This window comes from Trichomycterus rosablanca, chromosome 27 (assembly GCF_030014385.1).
Source record: "Trichomycterus rosablanca isolate fTriRos1 chromosome 27, fTriRos1.hap1, whole genome shotgun sequence".
In the NCBI taxonomy this organism is placed as follows: domain Eukaryota; kingdom Metazoa; phylum Chordata; class Actinopteri; order Siluriformes; family Trichomycteridae; genus Trichomycterus; species Trichomycterus rosablanca.
This window is the reverse complement of record NC_086014.1, coordinates 7200616-7217566: the sequence shown is the minus strand read 5'-3', so window position 1 is coordinate 7217566 and position 16951 is coordinate 7200616. Positions and strand designations below refer to the sequence as shown.

General features: G+C 38.5%; 1 protein-coding gene across 1 annotated transcript in view; it reads right to left on the bottom strand.

The window, feature by feature from the left end:
- The window catches only part of otog (otogelin), a 114496-nt gene extending 99323 nt beyond the window's left edge, over positions 1-15173 (bottom strand). The window contains exons 1-8 of the mRNA XM_062989360.1: positions 15128-15173; positions 8524-8584; positions 7083-7187; positions 6672-6829; positions 4707-4828; positions 3088-3296; positions 2476-2603; positions 1602-1708 (exon numbers count right to left, since the gene is read on the bottom strand). Of these exons, the coding sequence (XP_062845430.1) occupies positions 1602-1708; positions 2476-2603; positions 3088-3296; positions 4707-4828; positions 6672-6829; positions 7083-7187; positions 8524-8584; positions 15128-15166 (929 nt within the window). The 5' untranslated portion in view covers positions 15167-15173. The remainder of the gene's footprint in view (positions 1-1601; positions 1709-2475; positions 2604-3087; positions 3297-4706; positions 4829-6671; positions 6830-7082; positions 7188-8523; positions 8585-15127) is intronic.
- Between the last annotated feature and the right edge of the window lie 1778 nt (positions 15174-16951).

The following is a 16951-nucleotide window of genomic DNA, read 5'->3' as shown; positions in this document are numbered from 1 at the left end:
GTCCTTAGCGATGAAGGCAATCCCAGAATTCATTGCGGCATCTGTTCTCTCACAGAAAAATAAACATGGCTGACAGTGCGGACAAAGTTATTTTCAAACGTAAATAAATAATTTCTGATTTTTAACATTTTCTGTACACGAATTGAGATGTTATATTGACATGTTAGCGCTGTCCCACCTCATTCCATTGGTTTTAATGGCAAGATGCTAAATGCTAAACGCTGAAACCCGATGGAATCGCTAAGTAGTGCATTCAAATAACCTGCCTTATAAGTCAATGACTTATTAGAATCCTCTCTACTGAGGCAGCTGCCTATGTAGTAAGACAGCAAGGCAGCTCACTAGGTTTTCCAACACACTGGTAGATATGTCATGGAAAATGAGAACGGTGTGAATTTTCGTTTTGTGTCAAGCAGCAAAAAAGTTGTAGCATGACGTATTTGATTTAATTTGCATTAAGTGACATCGCACGTCCTGCGATGTGACTATTGCACATGCACACATCGCGATGACGATGCTGAACTGATATATCGTGCAGCCCTAGTCCATAGTGTCTTGTCTAGTGTGTCTGGTCTTGTTCCTTGTTTTGTCTTTTTTTGTCTGTTTTTAATAAAATTTGCAAAAGCCCTCTGGGTAAATGGCCTGAGTACCAACATTTTACCAAAACACATCAACAGCGAATACAAGTGGTCACAAAAAAACCCAGACAAACATCAAAAGAACTGCAGGCCTTACTTGCCTAAGTTAAGGTCAGTGTAAACAATTCCACATTAAAAAAGACACTGGGCAAAAATAGCATTCATGGGAGAGCTGCAAGGAGCAAATCATTGACCATTAAGAACACAAAGGCTCATCTCGTATTTGCCAAAAACATTTAGATGACCACCAAAATTATATTCTGTGGACTAAAGACATGAGATGCCAGAAGCAAGCCGTTATCTCCAAATGGAAGAACCTTGGAATTAGCCAGTGAACCAACATTCACCAAAAGTCACAAAAACATCAAGACAAAAATAATGAACTGGTTCAGGTGTCTTAAATAATAAAGGCATTTATAATTCCATTACTAGAAACTGACACAGTGAAAATGCTATCCATAGGAGATCAAAAACTACTGCCAATCAAGTGGCAGATGAAACATTTGACATTATATGACATGATAAAGACATTTTGAAAGACATTTTGAAAGACCTGTTTCATCTGGCATAACACAAAAAACAGTATTCTCTAATAAAAAATCATACAAACAGTCAAACACAGAAGCTAGTCATTCTTTCTACAAAAGAAATCAAATATTGTGCAGGAAGTTCATTCCAAACCTGTTTGATGGGATTAAAGTCTAAAGACTAAGTTGGCTGTTCTATAATTTGAAGCCTACTGTCTTGTTCTAGTCTTCTAAGGTAGTTCTAACATAGCCTGGCAGTATGTTTTGTGGCATTATCTTTCTGTAAAATGAACCCCTGATCACTTAGACCAGAGTGTAGCTCTCCAAAATAATGTGGCGGCAACATTGCCAAAATCTGTATCCAGCAAAAATGTGATGATGTAGAAAATTGTGTAAAAATTGATGTAAAAAAAACCATGGTTTTGTTTGTACTTACAGGCAGAGGTCATTGGAGCAGCTGGCCATGAATGAATATGGACTGACAAATTCATGGCAGGATTGAAATGGCTCCTTTAGTAAAGATGCACAGACCTCCTCCACTTTCTGTAACAGAAAAAGTCCAACATTACTTAAAATGTTCTGTTGACAAAGGGTGTGTGAATATTTGTATGTATATAATACATATGTACAAATATTGTTGACACATTTTGTGAAATGCAATTAAAACAAGAATCTGTGACTGAAAATGTACTTTTGTCAGTTTCTAACCATCTTTTTATGTTGTAATATGATTTTGGGAAATGTTTCGAAAATGTTTCAAAACAGTGTAACTTAAATATTCTATAAATATTTTAGTCATATTTCGCCCCATCCCATATTTTTTGACTGTGTTGCAGGCATCAAATTCAAATTCCATATCAAAACATCAAAAGTTGTGTCATTCTACTTGGGGTTGGGAGTTACATAAATTAAGTTTTTAATGTTGGGGTTGGGAGTTGCATAAACAGGGTTTTTTAAGGATGAGGTTGAGAAGTTACATAAATTGGGGTTTTAAGTTTGGGGTTGGGGAGTTAAGTAAATAGGAATTGTTAGGGTTTTACAAAAATACCCCATTTTAAGGTTGGGAGTTACATAAATGGGAATTTGTAGGTTTGGGGTTTTACATAAATGGGTTTTTTAAGGTTGGGGAGTTACATAAATGGTCATTTGTAGGGTTGGGGTTTTACATAAATTATATTTTTTAAGTTGGGGAGTTAGTTGCATAAATAGGAATTTTTAAGATTGGGGTGTTACATAAATGGGGTGGTTAAGGTTGGGGTTGAGGAGTTACATAAATGGGTTTTGTTAAGTGTGTACTGTATATAAATTACCTGTATAATCTGGAGGTCAAGTGCAAAGCAGGGTGATTGGAATAGAGATGGAAGTATTGAACAGGGCTTCTGCGGCTGCTCCACAATCCAGCTGTTTCCAAACATAGCAATATCATCTGTAAACACACCTGGACCACCCAAGGAACACAAATAAATCCCTTCACTCACATACTTAGAGCAAGAAGTGACCACACTACAAAACTAAAGACATTTGACTATAGTCACAATATATGACAAATGTGACAAACAGGACAAAAAAACCCAAACACCTTACTTTATATTATATACTCTATAATTGCTGCCAAAGGTGCATCAACCAAGTATTAGGCTAGGGGTGTGTACAGATATGTAAACCCTAAATAAACCATTTTGTCAGTAAAATAAAATGGCATATTTTCTAAACCCTGTTTTCACTTCTTAATTATTGGTGATTGTGTGTAGATGTTTGAGGCAAAAAAGAACTCAATCTATTATACAGTAGAATGAGTCTGTGACATAATAAAACGTGGAGAAGGTGAAAGGGGTGTGCAGAATTTCCCGCTTGAATGTAATTCCTCTCCATACATAACAAGCAATAATTTTAAAAATAAAAAGCTACAAAATAAATCTTACCATAGCTGGTCTTTAGGTCATCCTGAACGTCTGCGTTGAAGTTACCACACAGTCCGCAAGTGCGCCCTACAAACTCTGGGCTCATCTTAATGTAGATGGAACCACTGAGGCCCTGCCATGCCAGTGTGAACCTCTGTTGCTGTGATACCAGGATGTAGTCGGAGATCCGCTCTAGCTCAATATCATGGATATTATGGGGCAGCTGAAGACTAAAAAAATCAGAAACAACACAAAGAGTGGTTAATTTTTCTCTTCAAGACAAACAGATATTGTTTAAAACATAACAGTGCATTATTACCTATACTATACAACCAGTGAGCACTTTATTAGATACACCTACTGGGTATGTACAGTAATTATTTTATTAGCAACACTTAACATACAGATAAACTTTGAAGGTATAAAATTACTAAATGTAGCTGTTTCTCTGGGAACGCTTAATGACCCCCACTGACCTGATAATGTTTGAGTAGTGGGTCAATTTGAGCTCTGCAATGACAGTAATATGGTAATGACATGGTGGTGTGTGTTGTTCCGGTATGAGTATGGCAGGTACAGCAGTGTTATTGGGATTTTTAAATACTGTTTACCCTTACTGGCCTCTTTACTGGGAACACAGACCCTTGTAGCACTGGTTCTTTTTTATGAAAGAAAACCACAATTTTATATAGTTATACACTGATCAGACATAACATTAAAACCACCTCCTTGTTTCTACACTCACTGTCCATTTTATCAGCTCCACTTACCATACAGAAACACTTTGTAGTTCTACAATTATTGACTATAGTCCATCTATTTCTCTACATACCTTTTTAACCTGCTTTCACCCTGTTCTTCAATGGTCAGGACTATCCCAGGACCCCCACAAAGCAGGTATTATTTAGATGGTGAATTCTCAACACTGCAGTGACACTGACATGGTGGTGGTGTGTTAGTGTGTGTTGTGCTGGTATGAGTGGATCACACACAGCAGCGCTGCTGGAGTGTCCACTGGTTGGTCCACCTTGTAGATGTAAAGTCAGAGACGATCGCTCATCTATTGCTGCTGTTTAAGTTGGTCATCTTCTAGACCTTCATCAGTGGTCACAGGACGCTGCCCACAGGGCACTGTTGGCTGGATATTTTTGGTTGCTGGACTATTCTCAGTCCAGCAGTGACAAGTGAGTTATTTAAAAACTTCAGCAGCGCTGCTGTGTCTGATCCACTCATACCAGCACAACACACACTAACACACCACCACCATGTCAGTGTCACTGCAGTGCTGAGAATGATTCATCACCCAAGTAATACCTACTCTGTGGTGGTCCTGACCATTGAAGAACAGCATGAAAGGGGGCTAACAAAACATGTAGATAAACAGATGGACTACAGTCAGTAATTGTAGAACTACAAAGTGCTTCTATTTGGTAAGTGGAGCTGATAAAATGTCAGTGAGTGTAGAAACAAGGAGGTGGTTTTAATGTTATGGCTGGTCTGTGTATAGTAATATATGACTTAAGTTCATAAAGTGTAAGAATTTAAAATTTGGTTATTTTAATACTAAAATGAATACAGATTAAGATTTTTTTTTAACACAGCTGTCCTCGATAAAACTTTCAGGAAGCATATTTTGTTACCTTTGACCTTTAAAGCTGGCATTGAAGTTTTGCAACCTAATTTCACCCTCCCATGGCAAGAAGAGGCTTACTGAGCGAGTGCAGGAGTATGCATTTAAACTGCAATCTGGATCATTTTGGACCTACAAGAAAAAAACGTATAACATTACATGATTATGTAATTATATAATAACATAATACAATTTGTATAACATTAACCCTGCAAGAAAAAAATGCATAACATTACATGATTATGTAATTATATAATTACATAATATAATTTGTATAACATTAACCCAGTAATGTTGAAGTAAATTTTGCAGTTTTAAACAGATTAAAGTGACGCAGCAGTAAAATACGCAGTAAAATACGCTAGCATACCAGAGCAGGGATTTCGAATACATTGTATCGAATCTCAGCTCTGCCATCCGACTGGGCTGGGCGGCTATATGAACAAAGTTTGGCTGTTGTTCATACAGGGTAGGGAGCCAGATATGGACCTCATAACTGATGCAATTACGATCTCTGCTGGCTGATTGATGGCGTCTGCACAGAGTAGAGGAATAATGCTGATCAGGGTGTGGCTCTCCGTGCACAGGGCTGATTCGCATGTGAACTCGCCTAGTGCAAGTAAAAAAATGCAGTCGGCTACTGCTCACGTGTCGGGAGGGGGGCGTGTGTCAGTTCGCTCTCCTCAATTGGGACAGGAGTCAGCAGCAGTGGAGAGGAAGCATAACGCAAATGGGTAAAAAATTGGACGCACTAAAAATCTAAAGAAAAAGGGAGAAAATGCATTGAAAAAAAAAAACAGATTAACGCTACTTTATTATTGTTCACAGTGTAAACTACCATGCTTTTACTATAAAAAGCTGCCGCTCATGCAGGGAAATCATAGTGACCACTATGAGTCTCCTACTTTTGGGACCCTAATCCTAACCAAAAAGCAACAGACCTTTATATAACTGTGCATTTGTGGCTACTGTTATACTGGATTTAGGAAATCCCTCAAATAGGAGACTCATAGTGGTCACAATGATTTCCCTACATGTGGGGCAGTTTTCTATAGTAAAAACATGGTGGCTCACACTGTCAATACAATAAATTAGCCTTTATCTACTTTTAAATAAGAACATAGACACACTCTTATAGTTTAAATCTATTCACAAGCTTTTAGTGTTTAGATAAACCAAACCTAAGACAAGGTAAAGTCATGTACATTTTCCCAATTTGTCGCTTGTAACATAATTTAAAAAGAAAATTAATTTCTTTTTAAATTATGTTGACACTTCATCCACCAGTCTAGACTAAAGTAGCTTCACTGTATTGTATTTCCATCAGTAAATCTTGGAAAACAAGGCCAGTGCTGTTCTGGCTTAGCCTGTAATTACTGTATTAAACTAAATGGGACATAACTGCCTGTAATGAGGAGATCGCTTTACTAAACTGTCCAACAACTCACACACACTCCCTCTCTCTCACACACACACACACACACACACAAAGTAACCTCTCCAGTAAGCCACCTATGATCCATCTTAATCTGCTATATATAATATCACATCAAAACTAATTAATTCTGTTTACACGGTGGCTAGGTGGGTAGCACTGTCGCCTCACAGCAAGAAGGTCCTGGGTTCGATCCCCAGGTAGGGCGGTCTGGGTCCTTTCTGTGTGGAGTTTGCATGTTCTCCCCGTGTCTGCGTGGGTTTCCTCCGGACGCTCCGGTTTCCTCCCACAGTCCAAAAACATGCAGTCAGGTTAATTGGAGACACTGAATTGTCCTATAGGTGAATGGGTGTGTGTATGTGTGTCTGCCCTGCAATGGACTGGCACCCTGTCCGGAGTGTTACTGTGTGCCATGCGCCCATTGAAAAGCTGGGATAGGCTCAAGCACCCCCTCGCGATCCTGATTGGATAAGTGGTTAAGAAAGTACAAAACACGTACCTCTTTAGTAATTGTGTTTAGCTGTGTAAATGAATATGTACCTGTATGGACACACTTGACTGTGTGCTGTCCTCGCAGTCTCTCAGGAGTGTGTAGCTGCACTTTCCAGGGAAGTAGTAGTAAAGTCCATCAAAGGTCTCATAATTGTACTGCCCCCATGACCGACATGTCATCTCTCTCTCCGAACCTTTATTGGGAACTAAAACATCTGCCAGCTTATATGCATGCTATAAAGGACTGTATAAGCATTCATGTAAATATTCAGTAAGTCCTAGTTAATATAAATAAATAAATGTACAACTGGAATATGCCAGCACTCTCATGCCCTGTGTTTGGGCATACAGTAAATGGGCCATTTACTTTAGTAACAATACTCACTGAAAATCCGAACAATAAAGCCAACACTAGGGTGGAATGAGTAGCTGCTAATGTAAAATAATAAAAATAAGTACCTGTTTGACAGCGTGATCCAGTGGCATGATAGAGGGAGCAGTTGCAGGTGTCTGGATAGAGACACTGACCCCCATTTAGGCAAGGTGATAAGCAAGTGTTTATACCTGCAAAACACAGAAACATACAGCATATTACGACTTTTGGTGGGTTAAATTTTAAATATAAAAAAAATCAGCAATTCCAAAACAAGGTTGAGACAGAAACATGTTTACCACTGTGTTACATCACTTTTTCTTTTAACAACGTTCTGTACTCATTTGGGAACTAAGGACACCAGCTGTTTTTTCCCCATTATATTCATAACAGAACATGCCAGTTTTTAACGCATCCATCTGAGGGATCAAAAGTCCTGACATTCAATACTGGTTTTTTTTTTTGCCTTGTCCTCTGCACATAGAGACTTTCACAGATTATTTAAATCTTTTAATAATGCAATGGATTGTAAATGGTGATCTCTTTAAATTCTTTGCGATCTTACATTGAGAAACATTGTTCTTCAATTGTTGGGCTTTTTGCTTATGCAGTTTTTTGCAAAGTGGCAAACCTTGACCCAATCATGCTTGTAAGCGATATCTAAGACTAAGACTAAGGTTTTTTGGTGCCATATAAGGACAGTACACTTTTTATCTCTTTCTAGGAACTCAGCTAGCGCTGCAGCCTTTTTTAGGTTTCACTAGGGAACCATCCTGGACAAGCAAATTGCCCCAGAGAAGGCATGCCAGCCAGGGTTTTTTTTGTCTGTTGGTCCTGGATTCTGTAAAGTTGCTTTGAGACAATGTCCATTGTAAAAAGCACTATATAAATAAATTTGACTTGACTTGACTTTTCTGGAGCAGGCCTCATGTTTGAAACCATGCTGCACGGTGCAATGGGGGTGCAATTTGCCATCGCTGGCTTGTTCTGTATTTCTTTATTTTGCTTCACCTGCCACTTCAGTGGTGAGGTGCGATCAACCGCATTACAGTCACTATAATTACTATGTATGTCTAAGTATTCAGTTGAAGGTGGTGACGCATATAAACGCAGTGGCTTTGCACTCTCCAAACAAAAGCTCCAAAACCAAATTCTAAGATGCAAAATTATTAAATAAAACTTAAATGAACCATCCCTGTCAGTAAAATTGGTCTGACAATTGGCAATGGAAAATGAATTGACACAAATCATTATTTTTACAAACCACCTATGTAAGACTTGGCCTAATTACATAAAAGTAAATTGGCAATACATGCATAACCCCCCAAAAAACAACGCAGGACAGTATGAAACAGCAGGAACAAATGTTACACAACTAATAGGGCCCTACTAAATTCACATGAAAATGTGCTTAATTTCATGGACCTTATTTTTCAGAAATCAAAGATTTAGCCTACCTTAACGGTTCTCGTTCATGTTTTGAAATCCCCCACACCAACACCACCCACCTCTGTTAGTAGCCCTTACCTCTGTTTCTGTGGGCACCTGTTGTATCTGCTTTTCTTGGCTCTGAAGTTATGTTGCTAAACTGAGCAAAAAAGAAAAGAACATTTAAATATTATTAGTGGCAGATCAGACAGTACATTTCATGTCAAGTAATTTACCATAAAAAATCTTTATTCAGGAGGTAAAATTGAATAACGGCAGCTTCGTAGGGCAAATATTTGCTATTGACTGCTGACTGTTACCACAAACGATTTAAAAAGTTGATTCATTAGACCACCACACGTGCACTGTTACCCATGAAAACGAATTTTACCTCTAGTAGAATTCAATCAAACATTAAGCATATGTCTCTAAAATATTTAGGTTGTTTACTAAAGTTAAGGATTTAAGTCCTCTGACAGGGTGAGTTTAAAAGCCTGTAACATGTTGGTATTCAACACTGTAGCTGCAAAGTGGTAAAGTACAAAATTCCCCAAAAAAGCATGTTAATTATGAGCTAAAGCATGAAGCATTGAAAATCAACAGTTTTTTTATTTCAATTGCAATACTAACTATCAAGTTCCAAACTAAATTTTGAAGAAATGCTTGTCTGGAGCTTCATTAGATAGATGTCTATTGGTAAGCAGCTAACACAAGTCCACCATTAACAATGCCAAACACCAGCTGGAATGATATAAAGCTCACTGCCGAAGATCTGACTGATGCATTAGGGTTTGGGAAGTGCCAGAAGAATGATTAATTAGCAAGAGATTACTGGTCCAGAACACATTTTACCCCTCTAATTGCTTCAATTCTATAACCAAACAAAATAATTTCATTATAACCAATAATTAAACTTCTCCTAACTATTTATTGTTACACAACTATACAAAAATGTGTCTACAGTGGTACCATGTAACTCAACGTCCCCTAAACTCAAAATCTTCGAAACAACGCCTTGGTAAAGAAATTTGTACCCTTAAACTCAATGTTTCCCTTAAATTCAATGTGCGCCATGTTTTTAAGATAAAAATGGTGCGGTAATACTTAATAAAAGGGTACAGATAAGACGAATCAGCATTATAGCTGGGGGTTCTGAGAAATTGTGAGAATCACCTTTTCTGAGTTTATCATAAAAAAAAAATGTGGATTAATGTACTAAATGAACGACACAGGAACACTAAGCTTCCCTTAATTATTACTTCTCATAAGTTCTCATTGTTTTAGTACAATAAGTCTATATAAAAACACTGAAATGCAATTGGAAAACAGTTAAAAATTAATATAATAATACAATAAAACTGTCACGTTACCTTTACTTTACATTAGCCTAAAATATATGCAGTTCCACAGGACCATGGAACGCATTACCAGGTTTCCCAAACATCCTTATGGGAAAAAATACCTTGAAACTCAACACCTTTAAAACTCAACACCAGTCCCAGAACCAACGTGTACCACTGTATGTGACTCTTACTTGTTTACTTGTTAGTTGTATCCTACAGCAAAAGCCATGGTCTGCAAACAAGGCATCAAAGGCAAGCCATCAAAAGCATCAAAAAAAATTCCAAGGCATTACCAATTGGCCTACAACAACAAAAAAGAGCTACAGGAATTTCTGGCAAGTACTGGTTTTGTTCTACGTGTGACAACAATTAATGTTTGGCCCAAGAACAACACTGAAGAGCACCAAAAGAACACCAAATTCACAGTGAAGCATGCTGGTGGCAGCATTATACTTTGAGCCTGTTTTTTTTTAACTGAGGGGTTAGTCAAGGTGGAGGAGATTATGAACAGTTCCAAATATCAGTCACAACTGGTGCAAAACCTTAAGGCTTCTGCTAAAATGGTAAAGATGAAGAGTAATATCACTCTTTAGCATGACAACGACCCAAAGCATACCTCCACCAGAAGATCACAGTTTTGAAATGGCCCAGCCAAAGCCCAACTCTTATTTCAATGGCAAATCTTTGGGGTGACCTAAGGAGATGCCCTCACAATCTTACAGATTTGGAGCGCTTTTGCAAAAAAGAGTGGACAAAGGTAGCCAAGTCAAGATGTGCCATGCTGATAAACATTATTTTTTAAAATCCTGGCATTGTAACAGAGGTGTGTAGACTTTTTATATTCGCTGAATATAAAGCAGGCAAGTCTTGACTTGACTTTTGTTTTATTTTCATCATAAATATTTTATAATGTAATATAAATATGTATAATGAGATTCAGAATCATGACACTGCAATCTAAAATATCGTGAACCCAATGGCCAAAATCAAGAAATCTACTGTTTGCTATTGTAACATCATATATACATAATTTCCTTTCTTGATCTTGGTCACTGAGTGCAACATGCTCCCCGGGGTCCCACACACAGGTGCTTTGTTATGTTTCCCACACCCTCTCTCACCCTGTCTCACCCTGTCTGCTTGTTATAGCCATTTTGTTGTCTTTTCACACTGATTTTTTTTATACTGCCTCATCAAATAAAAAAAAAGAGGAAAGTGGGCAAAAAAAGGTGGGAAGATGGGCCAGCTGGACCACCTTAAAGTAAAAGCCTTGTACTGTCAGAAGTTAATGTATCAGTATTTATTTTAATTAACTGCTTTATCCTGATCAGAGTCGCAGCAGGTCCGGTTTCATCATAGAAACTGGGCGCAAGGCTGGAATACAGTGGACAGCACGGCAATCTATCGCAGGGCTTCATTCAAACCCCCACCCCCAACCTTACCACAGACAAAGCCCATCATGTCTGTGACGATGCCCGGCACATCGATGTTTTTTTCCTAATCTGTATTCTGAAGCAAAACATTCCTTTTCAAAATGAATTTATTTTAGTGAAACCTTCTAAACTAAGCAGTTGTCTCTTATCTGACCAAAACCTGGCTGTACTCCATGTGCCCCTTTTTAAACATTTTACCTGATATCTAAGATGTGAGTAATTTCATGTAGCTGACGTAACTGTCAGACATGGATTTAGACAAGGTATTATAAAGGGGGCCAGTGTGTGTGTGTGTGTGTGTGTGTGTGTCTAAAAAAGAGAGGGAAAGAGAAAGAAAGAAAGAGTCTGAATAGCGGTTCACTGGGGAGAGTCTCTACAGAGACACCCGAAACCACCTGCCATGCCCTCCCAATGATGCCCTTCATCCCCCAAAATGAGACAAAGCAAGCAGTTTACCATGTTTATCAAAGCACACTATAACTCGACCAATATTCAGGATGCCAAACCTCACTTTACCAATATTACAAAACCTAACAAAGACACCGTAGACACTGCATGCAACTGATCTCATGGACAAATGGCCTTTAAAAACCTTGACGTAAATGTTGATAACAAAAGGCTCTATTAATTTACATTTAACAGACGAAACTGACATTTAGCTTAGACATTTTGTTTCAACAGGTAAAGAGTGTTAAAAGGTTTGATGCAGTCTAGTCCAGCATGGGTAGCGACATTTGCGGCTTTTCTAAATACGGCTGTCTGACTTTAAATACATACACTGTGCTGCTAAAAGTATAGAAACCCCAGCTTATTAATGCATTTAAGTGTTTTAGCCACACTTGTTGCTAACAGGTTTATTAAATTGATGATTGAAAATCAAACCCGTAATCACAATACTGTATACATTAGTGGGGACAACCCCCAATATTCAGATAGCTCAAAATGCCCCCAATATACTGATATAAAATTATAAACAAACATATTCCTCTCACTAGCTTGGCATAATGCTAGGATCCATCAGTGTTCCCATCAGTTTTTGATTTGGCAGGAACCCCCACAGATTTGGTTCCTTTCCAAAGGTTAAATTCATGGCTACAGCCTTGTAGAAAATACATTATGTTTTCAATTTTTAGGAATTATGTCCCTATGCAAACTAAATGAGATGTATGAAGAAATGGGTCCTTAAAATTACTGAAAGGCCGCTCAGGTGGCGCAGCTGCACGCACTGCAACCAGGGCTGGATCTCGAATACATCGTATCGAATCTCATCTCTGCCCTGCCGGCTCGGGCTGAACGGCTATGGACAACGATTGGCCTGTTGTTCAGATGGGCGGGACTAAAGCCGGATATGGGTCTCTCTCTGTCAGAATGGTGCAGTTACGACCTCTGCTGGCTGATTAGAGGCGCCTACACAGAGATGAGGAAAGAGTGCTCTTAGGGTGTGTCCCTCCGTACACGACGCTAGGTGGCGCAACACTCGCCAATGTGTGGGTGATGAGATGCATGCGGCTTGCTGCTCACGTGACGGAGGGGTCGCGGGTTAGCTTTAGGGTTGGGCGGTATGACGGTATTGCGGTATACCGCGGTATTTAAAAAATGTTGACGGTATTTAAAAAAATGTGAAGCGCCAAATTTCTGCTTCAGATCTACCTTGAAAACTGAGACTTTAAGACATTCGCGCATCCACAGTAAGGGAGGGGTGGGAGAGGTAGGCGGTTGGAGCTCACTGATTGGTTGTAGTTATGGGAATTATGGCTCATTGAAGGGAGCTGGATCTTTTGGCTCGGTTTTTTTTAAAGAGCCGTTCAAAAAAATGACTCTTCGTTCCTCGGGAAGCGCTACTGGGTAAACTATAAGACAGCCCCGATATTAATATCAGTGATGAACAATCATGAACATTTTGCGACCTTGCCTTAAATGTAGGCCTAATTCAAACAACACTTAAATGAGAAAAAATATTTATTTTAAAAGAAGAGAAAAAACTACAGAGAAGAGACATACTGTGGTTGCATCGCATTAAGTTTCAGAACAATCCTCTTTTGTGCAGAGATGTGCCTGTGTTTATTTCTGCTTTAAAACATACGCACCATGAAATAATCAGATTTAACATAATTAAACAAGTTTATTTCTTAGTTATTTGTGCTCATTTTCTGTATGTTCTCTCTGTAGCTCGGTTATGGCTCTCTCTCTGTCTCTCTCTCTCTCTCTCTTTGTGTGTGTGTGCGCGCGCGTCTCGCTCGCTCTCCGCGATATTAAACAGCTCTGACTGATTCCTTCTACTGATGCCAAGCTGAATGGGTGGATTACAGCCGATAAGAACTGCGCAGAAATAAAAAAAAATTTATAAAGAGTAGGGTTGGGCGGTATGACGATATTACTGTATACCGCGGTATTTAGAAATGGTGACGGTATTCAAAAATGGTGACGGTATTTTTTAAATGTGAAGCGCCAAATTTCTGCTTCAGGTTTACCTTGAAAACTGAGACTTTAGGACATGCGCGCATCCACAGTGAGGGAGGGGTGGGAGGGGTAGGCGGTTGGAGCTCGCTGATTGGCTGTGGGGTGCTCACTGGTGATAACACAGAGACGAGTGAAGAGCCACACTGGCTAGTGTTAGCTGTGAGCTAACAAGCAGAAACTGAAAAACGGCTCGTCTTTTAATTTTTCAAAATCAACATTTTTTATCAGTTCAACCGGAAATGAACACAAGCGCGTGCATGCGCGGGCATGTACTTATTTACTAAATATATCTTCAGTGTAAATCGAGCACAAGTGTTGAGAAAAAGGAGCAAACAGTAATAATAACGTTACGCCCAATCCGCTGTTCTGACTCTTGTCTGCCATAGATTTTCCTGCCTATGTAAGAACTATTTTTTCCTAAATAAAAGCGCTATATTAAGAAAAAAGAATGTCTCACCTGTCGTGTAATTTGAATTATAAAATATATTGTCTGGCCCTTTAAGAATGTTAAGCGCACTATAGGGCGTAGGGAGCGAGTGTGTAGGGAATAGATCGGATTTGTACCGTTTCCGTGCTCGTGTTTTGCACGGAGCTTGTGTGACATGTAAAGTAGCGTTCTCGTTAACCACTCAAATGTTTGGACTTTGAATTATTTTAACATTATTTTACATCACCGTCATCGCAACATGAACATTTACATTCATATTTTTTGTTACGGTATAGAACTTAATTCTGGATTACAGGAATAACTAATCGTACACGTTCATACACTTTTAAGAAATATCTGTAACTATAAACTAAGCAGTTAACTTTTGAAATATATTGAAGTGTGTAGCCTGCTATTATTCTGTTTTGTGTGGGCAGAGAGAGATTACAATGCCAAAATGTTATGTGTTAATGTTTGTGTTAAAGTGTAATTGATACACATGCATTTATACTTTACGTATTTATTATAGATCAGACAAGATAAGCAATGTTTGACGTTCAGATTGTTAAATCTTTTTATAATAAAACATTTGAATGGTGTGATTACACTGTAAAGTTTGTACACTGTAAAGTTTGTCCAACACCCCCCACCCCCCCAACTACCGCCCAACCCTAGTTAGCTTCGATCTCCTCGGTCAGAGCAGAGATCGGCATAGGCGGAGAGAAAGCATGATGGATGGCTAAAGGGGGAGAAAATGCATTAAAAAATAAATAAATAAAAATACTGAAAGAAACCTTGAGAGGACCTTTTTAAAAAACGGGCACATATTCTCACAGACACACTGCAATTAAAAACGTTTCCAAATGGTTGGAGGTTGTCATAAAAGGAAAGGGGTGCTTTTATTTGAATAGTTCTGGATTGGAATTTCCAACAAGCTGTGCATGCATTTAACCTTAAGACTAGATCTAGCCCTGGTGCGTGGACCCGGCGCGTCTGAGAGCGCTGAGTGCAACGGTCCACCGCCTCAGAGCAGCTCCTACCTGTTCCGCTAGTGAAGGGGGCTTCCATTTCTCCAGCATTATTCTGCTGCTCCTGCTGCTCACACACACACACACACACACACACACAGTGAGAAACAAGGCAGTGTTTGTTTCTCTCAGGTAATCAGCACTTGTGTTGGACGTAAAAAGGAAGCATTCGACCACGAGATACTGGGATCTGGATTACAGATCTATAAACTATATACATTAGAACATTAGAATAGACTTGTGTAAAATATTATCTATCAATCTGCTGAGCTGCCAAGGCATTATTAAAGCAATAAGCCAACTAAAACGTCTTTCCCCGTTTTCATAGCAGTAACGCACGGTCTCGAGTGGCTTATTGCTTTTATAAAACGGCGGTCAACATAAAATATAATAAAATACAAGTGTTCAATAAATAAATGTTTTTATTTACAAAGACACTTACAAAAAGCATTCTTCCGCGACCCCAGGTAGTGCGTTAACAGTGTTGCTAGGCAACATGAGGGCGAACATAACATTCCCTCTTTCTTTTCAGTGGCGTATTAATATGGAATTATGTGAGGTGGTCCTAGGTGTGCGTTTAACGGGAATTTTACAACGGCTTCGAACGCGGCTCAGCCAATCAGATTTTAGGACCGGGACTATCCGTTTTATACTGTTAATTACCCTATAGCACCAACAGACCCCAATGTAACTCATATTTTATTATTTTCCAGTCAATAATACTGAATAACGAATTAAAGTAAGCAGTAAAACAGAAAAACTTACTTTTCATGATTGTGCTGATGAGTTAAATTGACATTTTCAGCGCCACACAAAACACACCCTGTAAAAGAAATAATTTTAGTGCATGTGCAACAGTTTCAAAACAACAACAACAACAACAACAAAACATATCACAAAGAAACAGCACAAAATTATAATACTCCATTTATGCGCTTTGTGTACCATTTTACACTGATTTAAATGTATTATATGAAAGCTAGACAGCAAAACATCAACAAACAACCTAAACATAACTTACCTTGACATATCAGGCAAGCAGAAAAGAGAAAAAAGGAAAATATTCTCCTGATTAGATTTAAATTAGGATCCATTCGTGACACTGAGTGGAATAAAACTCTCCCCTCGCAAACTCCGACCGATTTATACAAAACTACGGAGACATTTTCTCAAACCTTAAGCAAAGTTCGCCCGACTACCAAGTGTTTCCTCAGCTTCCCACCTACTCGCCTTCGGGCTTCACGAGCGCCTTCATTAGCATAATGTATTCAAACACTCATTGAATAATCACGCACCACCTACACTAGGTCTCTGGCTAGGTCTACCCACTGAGCCTAATACAAACACGGGATAAAAGATAATTATCTTTATATGCACCTGAACACACAAAAGAGTTAGGAAGTGCACCTTTTCTTTATATTTAAAGTGGTTGTTGATGTTAAAATAAAAAGGCTAGCTAATACGTATAGGCTAAAACTAGGGCTGTCACACGATTAAAATTTTTAATCGAGATTAAAGAACAAAATTAATCGCGATTAATCTCGATTAAAATTTTTAATCGTGTGACAGCCCTAATATATATGTATTCATCTCAATTAATCGCAAACTAATAATTAAGCAACATTTGAACAGTTATGCACATTGTTATTGCAAGAACGTGTTTACCAATAAAACATTCATAAAATATGATAAAATTATTAAATCTAAATTCATTGTAGAAAGCACATTATCTGACAAAAGTGAGGATCTTTTCCTGTTCATGGCCCTGACACTGAAAACAGGTGCACCAACCATAATGTTTTGATCTAATATAAGGCATCAATAAAGCATCAAAAC